The sequence below is a fragment of the Alexandromys fortis genome, unplaced genomic scaffold (genome assembly GCF_014885135.2).
Source record: "Alexandromys fortis isolate MF-2015 unplaced genomic scaffold, M_Fortis_MF-2015_v1.1 scaffold_154, whole genome shotgun sequence".
NCBI lineage: Eukaryota > Metazoa > Chordata > Mammalia > Rodentia > Cricetidae > Alexandromys > Alexandromys fortis.
The window spans coordinates 3,966,623-3,985,692 of NW_026068040.1; the positions used below are offsets into that span (position 1 = coordinate 3,966,623).

The window sequence follows — 19,070 nt, forward strand, 5'->3', positions numbered from 1 at the left end:
CTCTCTCTCTCTCTCTTTCTTTCTTTCTTTCTCTCTTTCTTTTTTTTGGTTTTGGGTTTTTGAGACAGGGTTTCTCTGTAGCCTTTCTGGAGCCTGTCCTGGCACTAGCTCTTGTAGACCAGGTTGGCCTCGAATTCACAGAGATCCACCTGCCTCTGCCTCCCCAGTGCTAGGATTAACGGCGTGCGCCACCACCACCCAGCTAATATAACAGTTTTATAAAAAGAAGGAACCTCATTGAACTACATAATATACAGTGATCATATGATATATACCATTTTTTAGAAATCTGTAATTTTGAATAAAATTTAAAATCTAATATTAAAATTTGAAAAAATTTTAAAATCTAGTACTATTTAATAAAATCTAGTATTAATTCTCGATTCTTTAAAATTTTTTTTAACACAGCCCCCAAATACTTCCATAATGTATTTTATTTTCTCTGTTCAGTAGTCATAAAAAGAGAAATAATCATTAAACAAAAAAATCTATTGTGTGTTGCCACTACGATCAGCTAATTTTCTCTTTTGGAAATAACCTATGGCCCCTGAAATCTGTTTGAAAGAAGTGTTTTTGATCCAGGACTTTAGCCAATGGGTAACTAATTATGTGATTTCTCTTTTCTTTTAAAATTTAGATAAGGTACATTACAGTCCAGACTAGCCTAAAACCACCAGCAATCCTCCTTTTTCATGTCTCAGCATCCTGAGTGTTTAGATTACAGGTTTGGGCTCTCATGCCAACCCTTTAAAAAAGAAAAAGAAATTGAGACATATTCTTACTGCACAGTTCAGGCTCTCCCTGAACCCCTGATTTTCCTAAGATTTGTGTTATAAGAATACACCACTTCAATCAGCAAGCAATGTGATTTTTATGGATGCTTTAAAACACATCATACATGTTCTGACTTGGAGAAGTAGAGACCAAGGGTCTGCCATGCAGTCCTGCAGGCAGAACATGATCCTTTTAATCCCAGCACTCAGGGAGGCAGAGGCAGGTGGATCTCTGTGGGTTCAAGGCCAGCCTGGTCTGCAGAGTGAGTTCCAGGACAGCCACAGTTACACAGAGAAACCCCATTTCGAAAAATCAAAAAACTAAACAAACGAACAAAAGAATTATCTTCCACCAAAGGCCTGGGTGATCTTTCGGGGTAACATGTCTATGCTGGAATAGCTCACAGTCTACCCTGCTTTGGCTGCTGTAATTTGTATCTTTGTGCTATTGTACAATAAAAAGCATAGGACTTTTCTGGGTCCTGTGACTCACCATCCATTTGATAACTGAAATTATCAAATGTCTAAGAACTCCTGATACTCGTGCATAGGACTTTTCTGGGTCCTGTGACTTACCATCCATTTGATAACTGAAATTATCAAATGTCTAAGAACTCCTGATACTCGTGGCTTGTAGGAAGAGTTGCCTTGGAGACCCCTGTTTGGGGCTGGTGTCGGAGGTGAGGGCAGCACTGTGGACTATGCTTTCTGTACGGTGACAGAGTCCTTTGCAGTGAGGGCTTCCACAGCCTTGGCAGTTTGGAAGGCTGCTCTCTTTTTCTGTTGCTATCTTTGTTTTCTGAGATAATGTCAGACACTCTGCAGCCTAGGCTGGTCTGGCTTTTGCAGAAATTCTTCTGCCTCAGTGTCCCAAGTGCTAAGATCATAGACTTGCACCACTATGCCCGGCTTTGTGCTGAGAACTTGGTCTTGGGGAGTTCTGAGCCAATCCTGTTCCCTTCATTAGCTACCCCACATTTTAACGATTCAGCTTTTCAATCTATCTTTACTATAATATCCTGATACCAATTCACATTTTAATGCATGAAACTTTAAGTCATACCTGATCAACCCTAAGAAATAATCATTAAGAATGAACTGTAAAGCCGGGCGGTGGTGGCGCACGCCTTTAATCCCAGCACTCGGGAGGCAGAGGCAGGCGGATCTCTGGGAGTTCGAGGCCAGCCTGGTCTACAAAGAGCTAGTTCCGGGACAGGCACCAAAGCTACAGAGAAACCCTGTCTCGAAAAAAAAAAAAATTAAAGAATGAACTGTAAAGAATATATAATATACTATTTTAAGAGAAGATCTTTGTTGAATATCCATGTCTAAAAGTAAAAAGATCACTACTTCATTATTTGTAGAGTATTTCTAGAATACTTTTCCTAATGATGTATTTAATTTTTGCCATTTTCTCTAAAATCAATCTTTTAGAGCATTGGATCTTCCAAACCTGGGGACACAGGTGGCTGTGAGCTGCCTGCTGTGGATGCTGGGAACTGAACCCTGGTCCTCTGAAGAGCAGCAAGTTCTCTTCACTGCTGAGCCATCTCGCCAGTCCTTGTTCTTTCTATAATTATGTGGACTTTACTTCAGCTTATTTTTCTTTTCCTTTTTTTGTATATAACATAAGGGATCAAATTTTACACATCTCCTTATGCCCTTTTCTGTTCTCATTCTTGACACTTTGTTTCTATTCTCTGGCTACTGAAATGCTGGGGCTAGAACACTTGGTTACATGGTGTTTGTGACCCCTTTGCTAGATCCAGTCTTCTGAGTGGGAATTACTAAAACACACGGCAGCCGGGCGATGGTGGCACACGCCTTTAAGCGATGGTGGCGCACGCCTTTAATCCCAGCACTCGGGAGGCAGAGGCAGGCGGATCTCTGTGAGTTCGAGACCAGCCTGGTCTACAGAGCTAGTTCCGGATCTCTGTGAGTTCGAGACCAGCCTGGTCTACAGAGCTAGTTCCAGGACAGGCTCCAAAGCCACACAAAAACCCTGTCTCGAAAAACCAAAAAAACAAAACAAAACAAAAAAACCACATGGCAACCTTAGATACTTACCTCCTCTTCAATAGCAAATAATTTGACAATGTTTTTGTGGTTGAGTTTTTTTAATACTTCAAATTCTCTCATTTGAACATCCACTGGGCGAAGGAAGCTTATGTTATTAAATACTTTGACAGCATATAAATCACCAGTTTTCTAAAAGGCAGAGGAAAAGAAGGAGTTAGCCACTAACATGTATAGCAATCTGTATTCTCAGCACTCTGCATCCTTCCGACCAAGCGAGCTCTGGGACCAGAGCTCCAAATCTAAAAGGCAAAGAATTTGGAATTCCCCAAAGGTTTTAGACGTTACAAAAGAACTTATAAACGGTACACTAGTGGCAAAAACAGTATTCACATAGCAGAAGGAAGCAGCTCCAGTGTCAAAAGGGAAACTTCTGGACAGGAAAAGGAAAGTGAAACTCCAACGATTTCCCAAAGCCAAACATTTGCAAATAAGAACAAAGAGATGGAAAATTATACTCTACCTACCAAACTGTTATCAACATTATCAAAGCAATGCAATTCAATTTTCAGATATTTTGTCACTGGCTATGTTAAAGTCTGTGTTGATAAGCAGGAACCTGAGAATCGAGGTCAGAGTGGACTTCCTGGCTGGACTATGCTGCTGCAGGGTAAAGTGGACTTCCTAGTTGGATCATGCCACTGCTGCCAAGCACACCTAGATGTCAGGGTGGGGCAGTGTGTTCCTTCATCAGCGACCTCTGGGGAGCAAGGATCTACTGGCATGACACGCTGCAGAACCCCTGCAGCCCTTTCTCCAGTGCTGAGGGCATGATGACATGCACTCTCACAGACACAACCACAGCTTTTTAAGAGTGCAAAACTAACTTTGCTCTGAACTCATCCAGGCCCCCACCCCCCAATTCCTTTCAGCCCCCAGAACCAGAAAGCTTCCCCTGGTGGCCAGCCCCAGCCTTTCCGCATCCAGCTTCACTTCCCCATTTATTCAAGCTCAATTTCCTCAAAGCCAGTTCTCCTTGGGGGTTCAAGCATGGTCTGCTGAAGGACAGGCCAGGTCCCCGAATTGGTGCTCTCCTTTGGACAGAGATCCAACTGTCCTCCTCCTCTCAGCACAGAAGCACCATTTTTAAAACCATTTTCTGTTGTCAATAATCCTGTCTATATGGAAATTTGAACCACCGAGTCTAAATGACCCCCACTGCCCAAGTCACAGCAAGTACAAAGAAATGTAATTTCCTTATAATTATCTCACACTCAGTCTAACAGATTGTTTTCCCTAAAAACATTTGGTTACAGTTCTTTACTTTACTGTGGGTGTGACGGGTATGTGATAGGTATGGGTATGGGTAGAGATCAGAGGGCAGTACGCAGCAGCCAGTTTTCTCTTTCCACCACGACCCGACCAAGTTGTTACACCTGGTGGCAATGGCCTTGACCTCCGGTCTGCCAGATCAAATGGGAGGTTTCTAACAGAGGAACAAGAAGTGGAAACAATAGAACAATACAATGTAGCAATGTGCCCAGGGAAATCAGGGTCAGCACTGTGGAAAGGCCTATAGTCTATCACATCTGTGAGGGAACTGGAACATGGGAATGTATCGTTTCTGCTTCTCACCTGCCATCCACTGCCACAAATCAGTTACAAGAGTTCCTTCAAGTCACCTCTCATCACCTTGACCACGGTTATCAAGCCCATATATTCCATCTGATATAACAGTAGCTAGCGACAACTTTAATAAGAAAGATTAAGCTAAGGAACACAGTGATGGCTCAGTGGATAAAAGCACTTGTCGAGCAAGCCTGATGACCCGAGTTCAATCCCCAGAATCAAAGTTGCCCTCTGACCTCCACTATGTATGCTATGGCAGTGTGCCTGTACACATAGACCACACATCTGTAAATAAAACTGCCTTAAAGATTAAATAAGTGGTATGCTTTTAATAACAGTACATTTAAGAACATGGTATCCTAGCAATACACAAAAGGGTGAATATCATCATCAAAAAAGCTTTAAAGGGGAAGCAGGATTTTTTAAAAATTATTTTTATTTTTTATTATTATGTTTATTTTATGAGCATGCGTGTTTTGCCTGCATGTATGCTATGTGTTTGCTGGTGTTCTTGAAGGGCAGAAGAAAGCATAATTCTGTAAATGGGTACAAACTATGGTGAGCTGCCGTGTGGATGCTGTAACCAAACTCTCTGTGAGAGCAGCCAGTACCTTCACCACTCATGGGCACTTGAGTGTGTGCAGATCCCTGTGGATAGCGGAGGCATCAGGTCCCCTGGAGCTGGAGTTACAGGCAGCTGTGAGCCACCTGACACTGGGTGCTGGGAACTGGACTCAGGTCCTGGGCTCTTCACCACTGAGCCATCTCTCCAGCCACACCCCGCATCCTGTGATGTCCCTCCAAACGCCGTGAATATTTTATTACTACTGGTTAATAAAGAAGCTGCCTTGGCCTATGGCAGGGCAGAATATAGCTAGGTGGGAGGGAAATCCAAGCAGAGCTAGAGGGAGAAAGAAGGTGGAGTCACACAGCCACCAGAGTAAGATGCCAGAGCATTCCCAGTAAGCCACAGGGCACGTGACGATGCATGGATTATTAGAAATTGGTTAAGTTATGTGCAGAGTTGGCCAGTAAAAAGCCTGAGTCATCAGCCAAACAGTTTGCAATTAATATTAAGCCTTAGAGTGGTTATTCAGGAACTGGCAGGCAGAAGAGAGAAACTATCAGTTACAATCCTGCTTTTTAGTACAGTCTTAGATACTTGAAGTTGATGCTGATGTCACTAAGAACAATCATAGTTTCTGGAAATATATCTCTGGAGGGATTAATGACTAAATAATAAACTGGATCATAGGAAGCTCTTAGGTTCATTCTTATCCTCCTCAAATCTGTTATTTTAGGTTTCTACAATATATTTCTAAAAGTGCACCTTTGTTTCTTTAAGGACTTTATGCTGCCTTAGGGGATCTAATCTGACTTTATCCATCCATTTACTCTTTCATTCAGTGAACATTTCAGAGGATTGGCCATGCCTAGGCACTTACACAAAGCATACCGAGTGCCTAAGTAGGGCACAGGACCAGAAGACATAAACTATCTAGTAATGCCAGCACTTTAAACACACGTCAACCAAACTATCACTACTGACTGTCATTTAGTTTCCAACTTCTATCCTTTCTAAAGGCACTTCTACACAAAAATCAAACTTGTGTGCAGGCGTTGCTCACTAGTTATAATGTAACAGCTCCAGGCCCACCACCGTGCCCGACACAAAATAACCAGTCCAGTAATTTGAAACAAAGGAGGGCAGAAGGTCAGATGTGCTTTCAACACTAAACTCTGCTACTCTCGGCTAGCAAAGAAATATCCACGCATGAGCAAAGTGAACTTAAATAAGGACCCAGAGCCCCTGCACAGTCCAGAGTCAGGAGGAAACTGCTAAAAGCCACGCATGTGCCAGATATGATTCATTCTTTATGAGCCACACAGCTGTTTATAACCATATTCTCATCCACACATGCTCGTCTCAGAGAAAATAGAAGAGTCCTCCCTACTAAGACATTCAGCGTTCCTCTATCTGAAATTAAGAATTACAACTCCGAACATCACTCAAATAAATTCAAAGTGCCAAAAAATCAGTCATTATTTGACTGGTAAAAAAAAATCCTCACTTGATTATTTTTCCAGCCTTTTTCACGTTTATCTTTGAGTTCTTCATTTTAAATTATTCTAGTGGTTATCCCTAATATATCCTCCAATACAACTGTTTGGGTTCTTGACCTGCCGCTGGAATCCTTTTAATCCCACTCCCACTTCTCCCAGGGTCAGAGTGCCTCACACTAGGACACAGCCTACTAACTCTGGTTTCCATGTTGAGAATCTCTTTTCACTCCAATCCACTGTGTAGCATGCGATTTTAGAGACAGCATGGGCCTCAGGTTGAGCAGATGAGAATCACCCGTGGGTGATTCTGTGGCCTCTGCCTACCCACCATCTTTCCCACCATTGGGAAGATAAGTAGGAAGGCAGAAACACTTTCCAATCAACTTCCAGTTTTTTCCATTCTGTATACACATAAACGCTAGCACTGCCCCCAAACAAACTAAATCTTAAATAATCACAAAAATCATAAAAATCCCTTTTCTTTAGACATCCCCTCCTCCCTCCAAGAAGTCAACACCACAAAGCCAAAGGTTTCATATAAATGTGCTGGTCAGAAGGAAACAAAGCGGGGAAAACAGGGACAGCACTGTACGTACCTTATGTCTTCCTCGGAAGACATTTGCAGTGGCGCCCTGGCCTAAGATGTCAGACAAAAGCCACAGATGGTTAGACGTGCTCTGCATCTCGGCTCGCTCGGGCGCTCCTCACGCTGAGGGGAAAGAAGAGATGTGTATGTGTGCTGTTAACAAAATAAACACAGCCAAGAAACAAATGCCAGCCACATCTAGTCTGAAGTAGGCCTACTTATTATTTACTGCCAAGCAGAACTGCATCAAGAGTCCAGTGTTAAAGATGAACCTAACAATGAGGATAAAACACTGTGTGGGCACTACAGGAAAAAAGCCCCACGATATTAAGCCACTGACACACAATCAGTTGTTTCTGTTATGCTTCGGAGAGAGTGTTACTATATTTCCCAGCCTAGCTTTGAGCTCTCTATAACCTCCAGAATGATGGGACTGCAGGTAGACCTGGCTCTTTGTGGATGTGTGTGGATCTGTGCGTGTGATGCTGAAGGAGGTGAGAGGGTGTCGGACCCCAGGAGCTGGGTTAGAGGCCATTGTGACCCACTTGCTGTGGTGCTCGGAGCTCAACTCCCACCCTCTGCCAATTAGAGTAAATTGACTCCTCCAACTGTTCCGAAAGATTAATCATTGATTTACAAAAAAAAAAAAAAAAAATTGACACAGGGTCTCATATAACCCACAATGGCCTTGAACCCGCAATCTTTCTGCCTTCGCCTCCCAAATATTCAGAGGCAAATTAAAGAGATTAGCACAATACTAACAAAAAACAATCATCACTATGTAATAGTTCCATAGTGCAAAATTTCATCTACAGAGAAACTGTGATTGAGAAGTACAAAACTTATTATTCCTGAAAAGTCAGTAACTCCTCGGCCACTGTTTAAGGATAGGTTCCTGGGCTAGCGAAATAAATGGCTCAGTGGGCAGAGGCACTTGCTCCCAGCCCTGGCAACCATGTGGCAGAAGGAAAGGACCATCTGTGCTACAACATGCATAAGCACACACAATAAATAAAATGTTAAATACATTAAAAAGCGGCCACATATCAAGTACATATGACCAAGTCTTTATTTTATTTATTTATTTGTTTGTTAGATAGGGTTTCTCTGTAGCTTTGGAGCCTATCCTGGAACTAACTCTCGTAGACCAGGTTGGTCTTAAATTCACAGAGATCCACTTGCCTCTGCTGAGTGCTGCGATTAAAGGCCACTAACGCCCGGTCATATGACCAAGTCTTAAGAAGCGTCAACAGTGACTTGTCCTTTTTTTTTTTTTTTTTTTTTTTTTTTGGTTTTTCGAGACAGTGTTTCTCTGTGGCTTTGGAGCCTGTCCTGGAACTAGCTCTAGCTCTGTAGACCAGGCTGGTCTCGAACTCACAGAGATCCGCCTGCCTCTGCCTCCCAAGTGCTGGGATTAAAGGTGTGCACCACCATCGCCCGGCGTGACTTGTCCTTTTAACATGGGAAAGCCATGCAATTAAAAAAATGGCACCAACACTAGACATGTCAGACTCCTTCAAGCCTGCTGTAAGTTCAGAGCACAAAAATCTTACCATCCATTTCCAAAATGTTAGCATTCCAGTCATCCAAGGATGGTTAGGAACATAAAAAATGGCCAAGGGTCCACGTTTCACCAATCTCTTCTACACTAGATATCTTTATAATTTTATCACCTGTATAATTTAGATAAGTAATTGCCCATCCAATCTATTTGAAAGTAAGCAATAAGAATAGCACTCACTCGCTGGATGGATGTCCTGTGTGTGTGTGTGAGAGAGAAAAAGACTCCATTTTCATAAGTAATAAATGCATTTACCAGTTACTGCATTTCATTCAAGAGGTGGCAAACCCAAATATGTATGGAAAACTTTCCCTAGTTGTTATCTTGTTGTCAGATAGCTAAATGAAAGACAGTATCAAGTACTTAGATGTATCTAGTGGATAACTGAAAATACGCTGAAAATACGCTTAGCACGCTTACCTGCCCTCTATATACCAATATACAAAGACGGGTCCATGACAGTGATGGTTTCAAACTTTCTTCCAACAACCCCCCCACAACTAATGCATGACTCAGCACACCCACCAGAGGCTCCCCAAATTTTGACAAGCATATAAACTGGCGTTCAACAAGTACATTATTGCTGACGCAGTCGCCAGTCTACTTCCTTTAATTGTTTAAAACGAAAGTTACCAAGGATAAAACAGGTTTGGTGGCATGCTGTGCGGACAAAGTTCCAGGATTTCCAAACTCTACCTCACGTCAACCATTTATTCGATAGATAGTAGAGGTTCCAGAGTGGAAAAGGTCGGGTTTTGATTATGCATTTGACAGTTCTCGGGGGACACCTTCTCTTGGGACGACCGACAGACGGATAATACCAGGAAAACGGATGAGGCAAATAAATCCAAAAGTCAGGTCAAAGAGAAACTAGAAAACATGGGAATTTGCAATTTTGTCTGTGTACATAAAAAAAAAAAAAAGTCTCGTACTGGTAGCCTCAAAGGTGAGTCAACCTTTGAGGACCATTTAAAATGTGTCAGTCCATTTAAAATGTGTCAGCTGGGCCAAGGGTGCGAGTCGGGAGTCAGCTCCGGGCTGGGCAGCCCTTCTGCCCCGCCGCCAGGGCCCAGCCGGGGCGAACCGGGGCGAGCGCGAGGCTGCGGGACCCCTCCGGGCCGCGGCCCCGCACTGACTCAGCACCCGTCGGCCTCCCCGACTCCCGGGGGCGCCAGCCCGCTCCGCCCGACCCCGCCCGATCCTCTTACCCAGCCGAGTCTCCGCCGCGCACAGCCCGCAGCTCCGGGGCCTTCTAGCGCCCCAGGCTACTTCCGGCTTCTCCAGTCCGGGCCACGGAGCACGTGACCTACGGCGGCGGCGCGCCTGCGCGTGCGCACTCCTGCGGGCCTACGGGGCCGCGGCGGCCGGGCCAAGCTTCGCTGGCTGCAGTGCCCTGTGCCGACCGCGCTCACCCCGCGGGTGGAGCTAAGGGAACTGGGCACCGCTCTGACCAGTCACACAGGTGGGCAGAATGCTGGTCCTGAGGGCTTTCGCCGAGTAGATGACTGGGAGGCAGGTTTGTGTTTTAAACATCACTTGGCGGCAAGAGCAAGTATCAGTTCATAATGTCCATTCTGGTTTTGGGTAATACTGGAGAATTTAAACCCTGAACTTAAAAGCGCTAAACCAGAGCTATGATCAGGTTCTGCTCAAGGCAGACTCCAGTGGACGCTGTTACGCCCATATCGTGAGGTCCCCCAAAAATCACGAGTCCGCACTCGTATGTGAAAGCAAAAATCCTTTATTCAAGCAAGCTTAAGCTTGGACTCTCCGTCTCCCCAACGTACCGGATGAGAGCAGAGCAGAGTGCGCCAAGCTCAGCCGGGGTAGAGTTCTTATCATAGTAGAAGTTGGGGTGATTGGCAGACATCTGTCTAGGGGTCTCGGCAAAAGGGGAGTAGGTGAGTCCTGGGCTCCGGAACATCCCGTGACCTTATCTAATGGTTGGTATATCAGGTACTTCCCTTTACACGCTGGCCCTCCCTGGGTGGTGTGGAACAGGTGCTGCCTGCCTATTGTATGCAGCCAGGTTGCCCTGGGCCCCGCAGACGGAAGGTGTAACTTCTGGGGGGTGGGGGTGGGGGCGGGAAGGAGAGTGGGTCCCAGAGCAGAATGATGAAGGAAGACACCACATGGTAAGGGCACAGGCTTCCCCCAGGAACAGACAAGGGGATGAAGTCCCCTCTCCTGACCTGAAGCTCCATAGGCCCATTTTCATCAAACGCACAATGGCGATCAAAAAAAGCCCAACCCAATGAGTTCTTAAAAACAAAGTTATTTTATTAGAATTTTAAACAGTTTAGGCAATGAAATCATTCTAACAGCAAATGCACTTTCTGCTTACAATTAAAACCTATTTCAGTTCTGACGACATGAGCATCCAAGTTTCTGCCAACAGAAAAACCCACAGCTCAAAAATTATGGAGGAAATATGAGTAAGCCAAAGGACTTCACATGTTTACCACATAAGTGATACACACTAAAATACCACATAGTACTTTCTTAAAGTCAAGCCACCTGTGATCCCATTAGCAAGCATCGAGAATGAAACAAACGGTTAGGCACAGGACCATAAATCAGGCACCATAAACCCATGTCTTTCGCCTGTTTTCTCACCTGTAACAAATGAGATTCACTAGCTTGCTTTTAAAAATAAGGTACTTAATGAATGGCGGGAACAGTCTCCATCCTGGCGGTAACCTCAAGGAATGAAGATGAGCATTCTTATACATGATTACATTGACATGAAGTTCCTTAAACACTCTGATTCCTTAGGTCTAAACACATGTGAATCTATTTTAGGGCTTTAGAGAGCCGTGTGTGGGCTCAATAGTACAGTAATACAAGCTAATACTGAGGCCTATGTTTTAACTCATTGAATTCTTAACAAGTTATGAGGTAGCTACCATTATTTTCCCCATTTCTGAGGGGGAAACCAAGGCAGGAAGAAGTCATTTAACTTGTTCAAGGTCCTAAAATCAGTTACTGGTGAGTGGTGCGTGGGTCCCGAGTCCACAGTACACAAATCTTCACTACTCTGAGGTGCTCCTAACTACAACACCTTGCACAATCACTGTTGCGACAGATGCCACTGCATCTCAGAGTGCACAGGAAAACCCCAGTTTTGCTTGTGTTTTTTTTTTTTGTTGTTGTTGTTGTTTTTGTTTTTGAAACCAAGTCTCATTCTAGCCCAGACTGGCCCTAGCATCTTCTAAAGGCTGTGATTATAAGCATAAGCCACCAAACCTGGCTCACTTTCCCATTTTTAAAAACCCATTATTTCCTGAAGTGTTACATACACTTCACTAATCTATTTTTATCATTCAATAAAAGACTATTCCTAGCTGTCAATTTTACTGCCTTTATTTTATAATGTAGGAAATGCTATTTCTTGTGGACTTAAATCAGAAAAAGATTCCTGTGCACAATTTAGAGTAAAATGGGGGGGGGTGGCGCTCAGCAGGTAAATGGTTGAACGAGAATGAGGACCTGCCCCAGTACCCACATAAACGCTGGGAGCTGAGGACTGTGTCTCGTCGGCCAGCCAACCTAGCTAAACAGCTCCAGGTTCAGTGGAAGATGCTCTCAATAAAGAGGGTTCTTATCAACCCCCACCCACCCCATACAGATGAACACACACTGAATATCACACACAGACTCATTTAAAAAAAGATTTTAGGGAATCTATGGTCACAAATCCTTAGAAAACACACAAATCCCTCCTGAAATCTTTTTGTCTCCTCCCTGTTCTGTGGTACTAGATCCTCAAGTGAGCACTCTGCCCCTAAGAAATGCACTCACAACTCCCTCTCAAAGCCAGCAGGATGCTGTTTACTACAATTTTAGGCAGGTTCTCGTGTGGCCTCGGTTGCCTCAAACTCACGATGCATCTGAGGAGGCCTGGGACCTCTGATGCTCCTTTGCTTTTATGCAGTGCTGAGGAGGGCACCCAGGACTCTCCCTGCGTGGGGGTGAGGCCCAGGCCTTCAGTGTCTGCAGCTGTGCTACTGCAGTCCTGCCCCTCTGCTCCAGCCTCCTCCTCCTGTGCACACAGCAGTACTTGTAGTCATCAAGCAGTAACTGACTACAAAATCAAACACACAAGTGGTCAGACCTGGTGGTTCACACCTTTAATCCCAGCAGCTAGGAGGCAGAGACAGGCAGATCTCTGAATTTGAAGCCAGTCTGGTCTATATAGTGAGACCCTGTCTCAAGGCAAAAACAAACAAACAAAAATCCAAGTGTACTTATTATGCGCTATGAATACCTAATATCATAGAAAAACATTGGGATTTATAATCCTATCATAGATTCACAGAGCCTGTTTCTAGTGCATTTAAAAGACTAACTTAACAGACTTCCGTTGAGTGACCTTTAAGGATACAGTCAATGAAATAAGGCTTCCACATTCATGTCTGCAAACCTTTAGGTGGGAAATCAGAGAGATTATACTGGGAAAATGAGGCTATTTATAATAATTCTGGAAAAGACTTGGTATATTTCACTATGTAAAATTTATTTTTTATAAAAAATGTGTAACACCAGCACCTACTTTTAAACCAACTAATTTAGGAACCCATTCTCTTATAGAACACCCACTGGCATTGAGACAGTTTAAAGAAATGTAATGGCTATCTACAGAAAAAAATTACGTTTTGATTGTTACCCCATAGTTTGTGTCTGCACACATAAAACTGAACATTTCCAACTTTACATTCAATTGTTAGAGTCAGTTTCCCACTGCTATAGTTTTTTTTTTATAAAGAACTTTAGAGTTTCATATAAAGAAAAAATTAAGGTACTAGGATAAAGCTATGTCTTATAAACAGTTTAAACTGGCATGCAGGCAATTGCCACATACCTGCATTTAGGGAAAAATTACACCCATTTACATAAGTCCCACATCACAGCAATACGCTCAAAACGATGTTAAAAGATGAACGTGAATGGCACACAAAAACTGCTTCTTTATAAATTATTAGCTGGAACTCCCGGTCATGACACAGGACAGGGAAATCCAGTCCTCAGGGCTTTGCTCTCTGGAAGAACACCTGCAAAACAGTGTTGAAACAGCACAAGTGTCAGGCAAGATAGCTCTTTCAGGTCTCTGAATGCCAGTTCCCCCTTGGTAACAAACAACACTGCTATGAGCAACAGGATATAGGTTTTGGCAGCTTTTTATTTACTGGTAAAATTAACAGTGGAAAGTTAAATTTAAGGAAGAAAAAAGTCAAAGATAAGACAGAAATCTTAAGCCTTAAAAGACTTCATATTCCTAAGACCTAGATGTCTGGGTTCACCTGACAAGTTAGGTGAGAGGAAGGGTGGGCATAGTAACTCACACCTAAGAGTCCCAAGAGTTGGGAGGCCAAAGCAAGAGACAGTGAATTCCAAGCTAGCCTGGGCTACATAAGAGAGAGCCTGTCTCAAAATAAACCAAAACCCAAAAGTGCTAAGAACGACCCTGAATGAGCAGAAGGAAGCCTTCCAAGAAGACTGTCTTAGCTTTTACTGTCAGGATGACATAGCCGTGGGCCCCCAGCGAAGGAGTCTCAATTGAGGAACTTCCCACATCAATCTGGCCTGTGGGACAGTGTCTTGACTGTTAATTAAGAGGCTGGACCAGCCAACTGTGAGCAACACCATTCCCTTAGGAGGCGGCCTAGGACTGTGTAAGAAAACTAGCTACTTTTAGCCTGTGATGGGCCAGCAAGCAGTGCTCTTAGGTGGTTGCGGCTTCAAGTTCCTATCCTGGGCATGCTCATGAGGACTGTGACCTGTAAGCTGGGATGAACCTTTGGCCATGGTATCTGTCACGTCACCAGAATGGCCAGAACAGAGCATGGTAAAGGTAAGCCGAGAACAGCAAAGATGATCCAAACAAGAGAAATAGAAACATGGTCTGCCGTCAGAACACGGAAACAATGGAAACCCCAGATAAGAAGCATGAACTTGTCTTAGTAAACAGCATTTCCAGTAAGAACACTGGATGAAGAAATTCTTGATAGATCAGCCAAGCTATACCAAGGGAAGGAACACTGAGATAGCAGAAGCCATCCAAAAGAGCAGGGAGGAATCATAAGGAGAAAGGACACAGAGATTGTTTCCAGTCAGAAGAAAATGCTAGCACCGAGACACTGCTCTCTGCCACCGAGAAGCCGAGTCAGCCTGCCAGCGCAGTGCATAAGAACCAACGCACCCAAGCACTTGCACGAGCCTTCCACGGGGCCCCAGGACTTCCTGCTACCAACCAAGTCAGATCCAGTCATTTTCACAGGCACTTTCCTTTTTTCCTCCCAAAAAGAAAATTAAAAAAAAAAAAAAAATCCCTTTATGCTGATAACTGACATGGGATGATGTCAGAATCAAAATGATAGCAAATGCTTCTGACATAAATTCTCTTTAGTTTATGTTATGTTTTTTGATGTTAGAAATTGTACCAGGGTCTTGTACACGTTAGGCAATTGTTCTACCACTGACCTGTATCTCCAGCTCTCGATTTAAGAATTCTACTAACTTGAGCCAGGGAGCCACTCACTTGTAACTTGTTAGCCAGAAATGTAGTATACAGGGCTTTGCTACAAAGGAGAAACAGTTCTGGCTCCAGCAGACTGTGACTGAGCCCCTTGGGCAGGGAGAAGTCATCTGTGCTGGTACAGTCTTAAGTATGAGGAAGGAATCTCCAAGTGTTCTATTAGGCAGGGTCTCACTAGGTAGCAGAGGCTGACCATTAATTGTTATCCTCCTACCTCCATCTTCCAAGTGCAGGGATCACTGGTATCAGTACCAACTGAGGTGTTTAATTTTATTTACTTATAATATTTAATACTTTTGAATGTAAAAAACAGCCTTGCTGGTTAAATCCAAGGGGTATCTTTTGTTTGCTATACATTCAAATGTTTCAAAATGAAATTAAATAATTTATACATCTGCTTTTGTATTTTTAGGTCCTTTCAACTTAATATGAAAGTGTCTCTCAAAATTCCTTGTTCTTCCCATCCTCTAGTGCCCATTTAATTACATCATAAAAGTATAAAACAACAAGAAAACCCAAACTCTGGCATTTGCATTCCAATATGTTCAGGATGTTTAGACAATTGGTGCAAATATCTCATTTCAAATATCTTTTTTTTCCCAACAGTTTAGCTCAAAGGAGAGTCACAAAAACTTCTGCAATTCCATCTTCTTAGGGCAAAGAGATGCCAAGGTGAGTGGGTTTGTCAGACTATATACCCTCTAACGTCACCTCACTGAGTAAAGACAGGGACATTCCCCAAATACCCACCTTTAGGTAATTTTTAAAAACTTTAGCATCAGGCTGCTGAAGAGCTTGACAGAACTCCTGGGGGAGGCGGGGAAAGAAAGGGAAGAGAAATAGGAAAATCTCTTTAATTCAAACTATGATATAATTCAATATGATATATGATATAGTTCAATAAATTTTCTAGAGACCTATCTAATGCTGTATAAACGCAACATTATTCCTTAATTAACAATACTGTACAGTAGTACAATTCAAATTATTAATTAATTCATAATAAGCCTTTTGTTTTAAACTGTGGGTAATAAACACAGCTTACCCTGCACAGTATGGTGCAGACCTGCATGCGGCAGATCTCACAGGTCTTCTCACCCTGGAGAAATGGATGCCTGTGCCCACTCAACACTTTCTTTCTGGCCCCACAGCTGCCATTCAGCTTTCTGATTTGATGAGTCTTACTACTTTAGGGGTTCGGCTGTTTCGTTTGCTGGCGACTAACCTACCAAGTCTGAGATAATACACTGGTTTTGATTTCTTTTGCCCTGATGACTTAGAGAAAATGAAAGAGCAACTTGTCTGGGTGTAATATTTGAAAATCCCTTATGTAACCTTTGGTAGTGAGAATTGGTTTGACTTGATTTTCATGAGCTGTAATACATCAAAATCAAAAGACAAAAAATCTAAATGATGTAAAACGAATTTTCTAGAGGCCTATCTAATGCTGTATAAACAACACTATTCTTTAATTAACAATACCACACAGTAGGTACACTCTATGCACTGTCTTAAAGCAATAAAATAAAACTTGAAAAAGCTTCATTGGTTGCATGTACTACAGCACAAGAAGTATGGGAAGCTGCTGAACAACGTATGTGCTGTTACACTTTGTCAAATGTCAAAGTACACAGTAACGTTCTAGCCGCCCACCTCAAAACACAACCTCAGACTTAAACATCAAAAACTTGACACAAAGGCGGGCAGTGGTGGCACACCCTTAACCCCAGCACTCTGGAGGCAGAGGCAGGTGGATTTCTGTGAGTTCAAGGCCAGCCTGGTCTACAAGAAGTAGTTCCAGGACAGGTTCCAAAGGCACAAAGAAACCCTGTCTTGAAAAAACAAAAAACAAACAAACAAAAACAAAAAACAAACAAACAAAAAACCCAAAACCAACAACAACAACAAAAATCCCAAAAAACAAAACCTTGACACAAACCTGGGCAAAAGTTCTTTTTTTTTTTCCCCCTTGTTACTCTTTCTTTTTTCTTTGCCATTTTCATTTGCCTTTGAACCCAAGGTCTTGCACATGGTAGGCAAGCAAACATACCACCACTGAAGTACATGCTTGCCAGAACAAAGTCTTCATGTGCTATGATCACTGCTGGCAAGCGATAGCACGTCTTCTTTCTTCTTCCGTTTGCTTGTCACTCGGCAGCCCCAGCTGGTCCGGAACTCACTTATAATCAAGCAGGTTCCAATTCAGACTCCTGCCCTAGTCTCTCTCTCTCTCTCTCTCTTTTTTTTTTTTTTAATATTTTATGGTTTATTTAACTTTATTTTTTATGTGCATTGGTACAAAGGTGTTAGATCCCCTGCAACTGGATCTTCAGACAGGTGTGAGCTGCCATGTGGGTGCTGGGAATTGAATCCGGGTCCTCTGTGAGAGCAGTCAGTACTCTTAACCACTGAGCCATCTCTCCAGCCCTCCTGCCCTAGTCTCTTAAGTGGCAGAACTGCATGCAGGGGCTACCTTGCCTGCCTGAACATTCCTTCCACCCTCAAAAGCACACAATACTTCAGAATTGGAAAAGAAAGGAACTGTAATGAGCTTTGGTTTTTAAAAGGCTCTATTTGTTCTTATGTATATGGGCTTGCATGAGTTTATGTGCACCCCAAGCCCTTAGAGGCTAGAAGGGGGCACTGGAGCCCCTGGAACTGGACTTCCAGGTGGTTGTGAGCTACACCGAGCCCCATGAACTCGGATTTTAACAAAACTTGGTATCTTCCTAGGTAACAACATAAGCAGCACTACTCAAATACTCATAATTTCAAAATAGAGACACACACACAAATATTTCCCTTTCCCCCCATTTTTCGAGACAGGGTTTCTCTGTGTAGGTCTTAGCTGTCCTGGAACTTGCTTTGTAGACTGGGCTGGCCTTGAACTCACATAGATCCACCGGCCTCTGCCTCCAAGTGCTGGGATTAAGGGTGTGCACTACGACTGCCCAGCCCACAAATAATTATTTCTAAGTATTTCCAACCAATATGCCATGAAAATATATGTGACATCAGGTTGGGGGATTCCTCGTCTGGGAAGCACCAGAGACTGAACCTCAGAACCCAATGGTGGCATGTCCCTGTAACCCCAGCACGGCGGGAGTGGCAGCAGCAGGACACCCGGGCTTGTGGCCCAGTCACTCTAGCTCAGCCAGAGGCCCGAAACAGATGCCTCAGGGGAGGCGGACAGTATTTCTGAGGATGGCACCTGAGCTTGTCTCTGCATACATGCGCACACATGCACATACAAATGTGCTTTCCATTAGGTGTGGTTACAATGTTACTATTATTGTGGCCTGTCACTGAATGGTAGGAAGTTAAAATTGTATTGGAGATCAGTGAGAATGAAAACATAAAATTGTTCTCATTCAGTTTCATGGATTACTTTAGACTCTAGGCTACTGACAGCAAAATAAGTTAAATGCTAATTGGCTTTTTATTTATTTATTTATTCCCGGATAACTATCTGACTTTTTTGAATTAAAATTTAGACTTGAAGTATACACTCACATTTATTTAATAAAATTCCCAGTGAAATCTGTTAGAGCTCTTACCTGAATTATTTCTGGAGCGACTTGTAAGGAGGGCAGGTACTCTTGTTGAAGGTACTGCACACATTCAGGGCCCTGCAGATGAAAAGACAACTGGGCACTAATAACACGACGAGATAATTAGGGAAAGAACACAGGCTCTAGATCAGACTTTCTTCATTTGAAACCTGGCTCTATGCCAACTTAAACTAACTGCTCTAAGTCCCCAGTTCTCCATCTGAAAAATTAAGTTACTGGATAGATTTGATGACCCATAAAAATATCTGTGCACATTATATACATACAATATATTATGTAATACATAATATACAACAAAGATTGTGTCTACAGCCACATCTTCAAAGCACTGAAG

At 43.1% G+C, this 19,070-nt stretch overlaps 2 protein-coding genes across 2 annotated transcripts in view; both read right to left on the minus strand.

Annotated features, from left to right (window-relative positions):
• Tbk1 (TANK binding kinase 1) overlaps positions 1-9,951 on the minus strand; it is a 40,152-nt gene extending 30,201 nt beyond the window's left edge. Inside the window, exons 1-3 of the mRNA XM_050165526.1 lie at positions 9,838-9,951; positions 7,079-7,191; positions 2,841-2,981 (exon numbers count right to left, since the gene is read on the minus strand). Coding sequence (XP_050021483.1) covers positions 2,841-2,981; positions 7,079-7,165 — 228 coding nt within the window. The 5' untranslated portion in view covers positions 7,166-7,191; positions 9,838-9,951. The remainder of the gene's footprint in view (positions 1-2,840; positions 2,982-7,078; positions 7,192-9,837) is intronic.
• A 937-nt stretch (positions 9,952-10,888) lies between these two features.
• The window catches only part of Xpot (exportin for tRNA), a 41,894-nt gene continuing 33,712 nt past the window's right edge, over positions 10,889-19,070 (minus strand). The window contains exons 23-25 of the mRNA XM_050165476.1: positions 18,722-18,793; positions 15,915-15,971; positions 10,889-13,680 (exon numbers count right to left, since the gene is read on the minus strand). Of these exons, the coding sequence (XP_050021433.1) occupies positions 13,654-13,680; positions 15,915-15,971; positions 18,722-18,793 (156 nt within the window). The 3' untranslated portion in view covers positions 10,889-13,653. The remainder of the gene's footprint in view (positions 13,681-15,914; positions 15,972-18,721; positions 18,794-19,070) is intronic.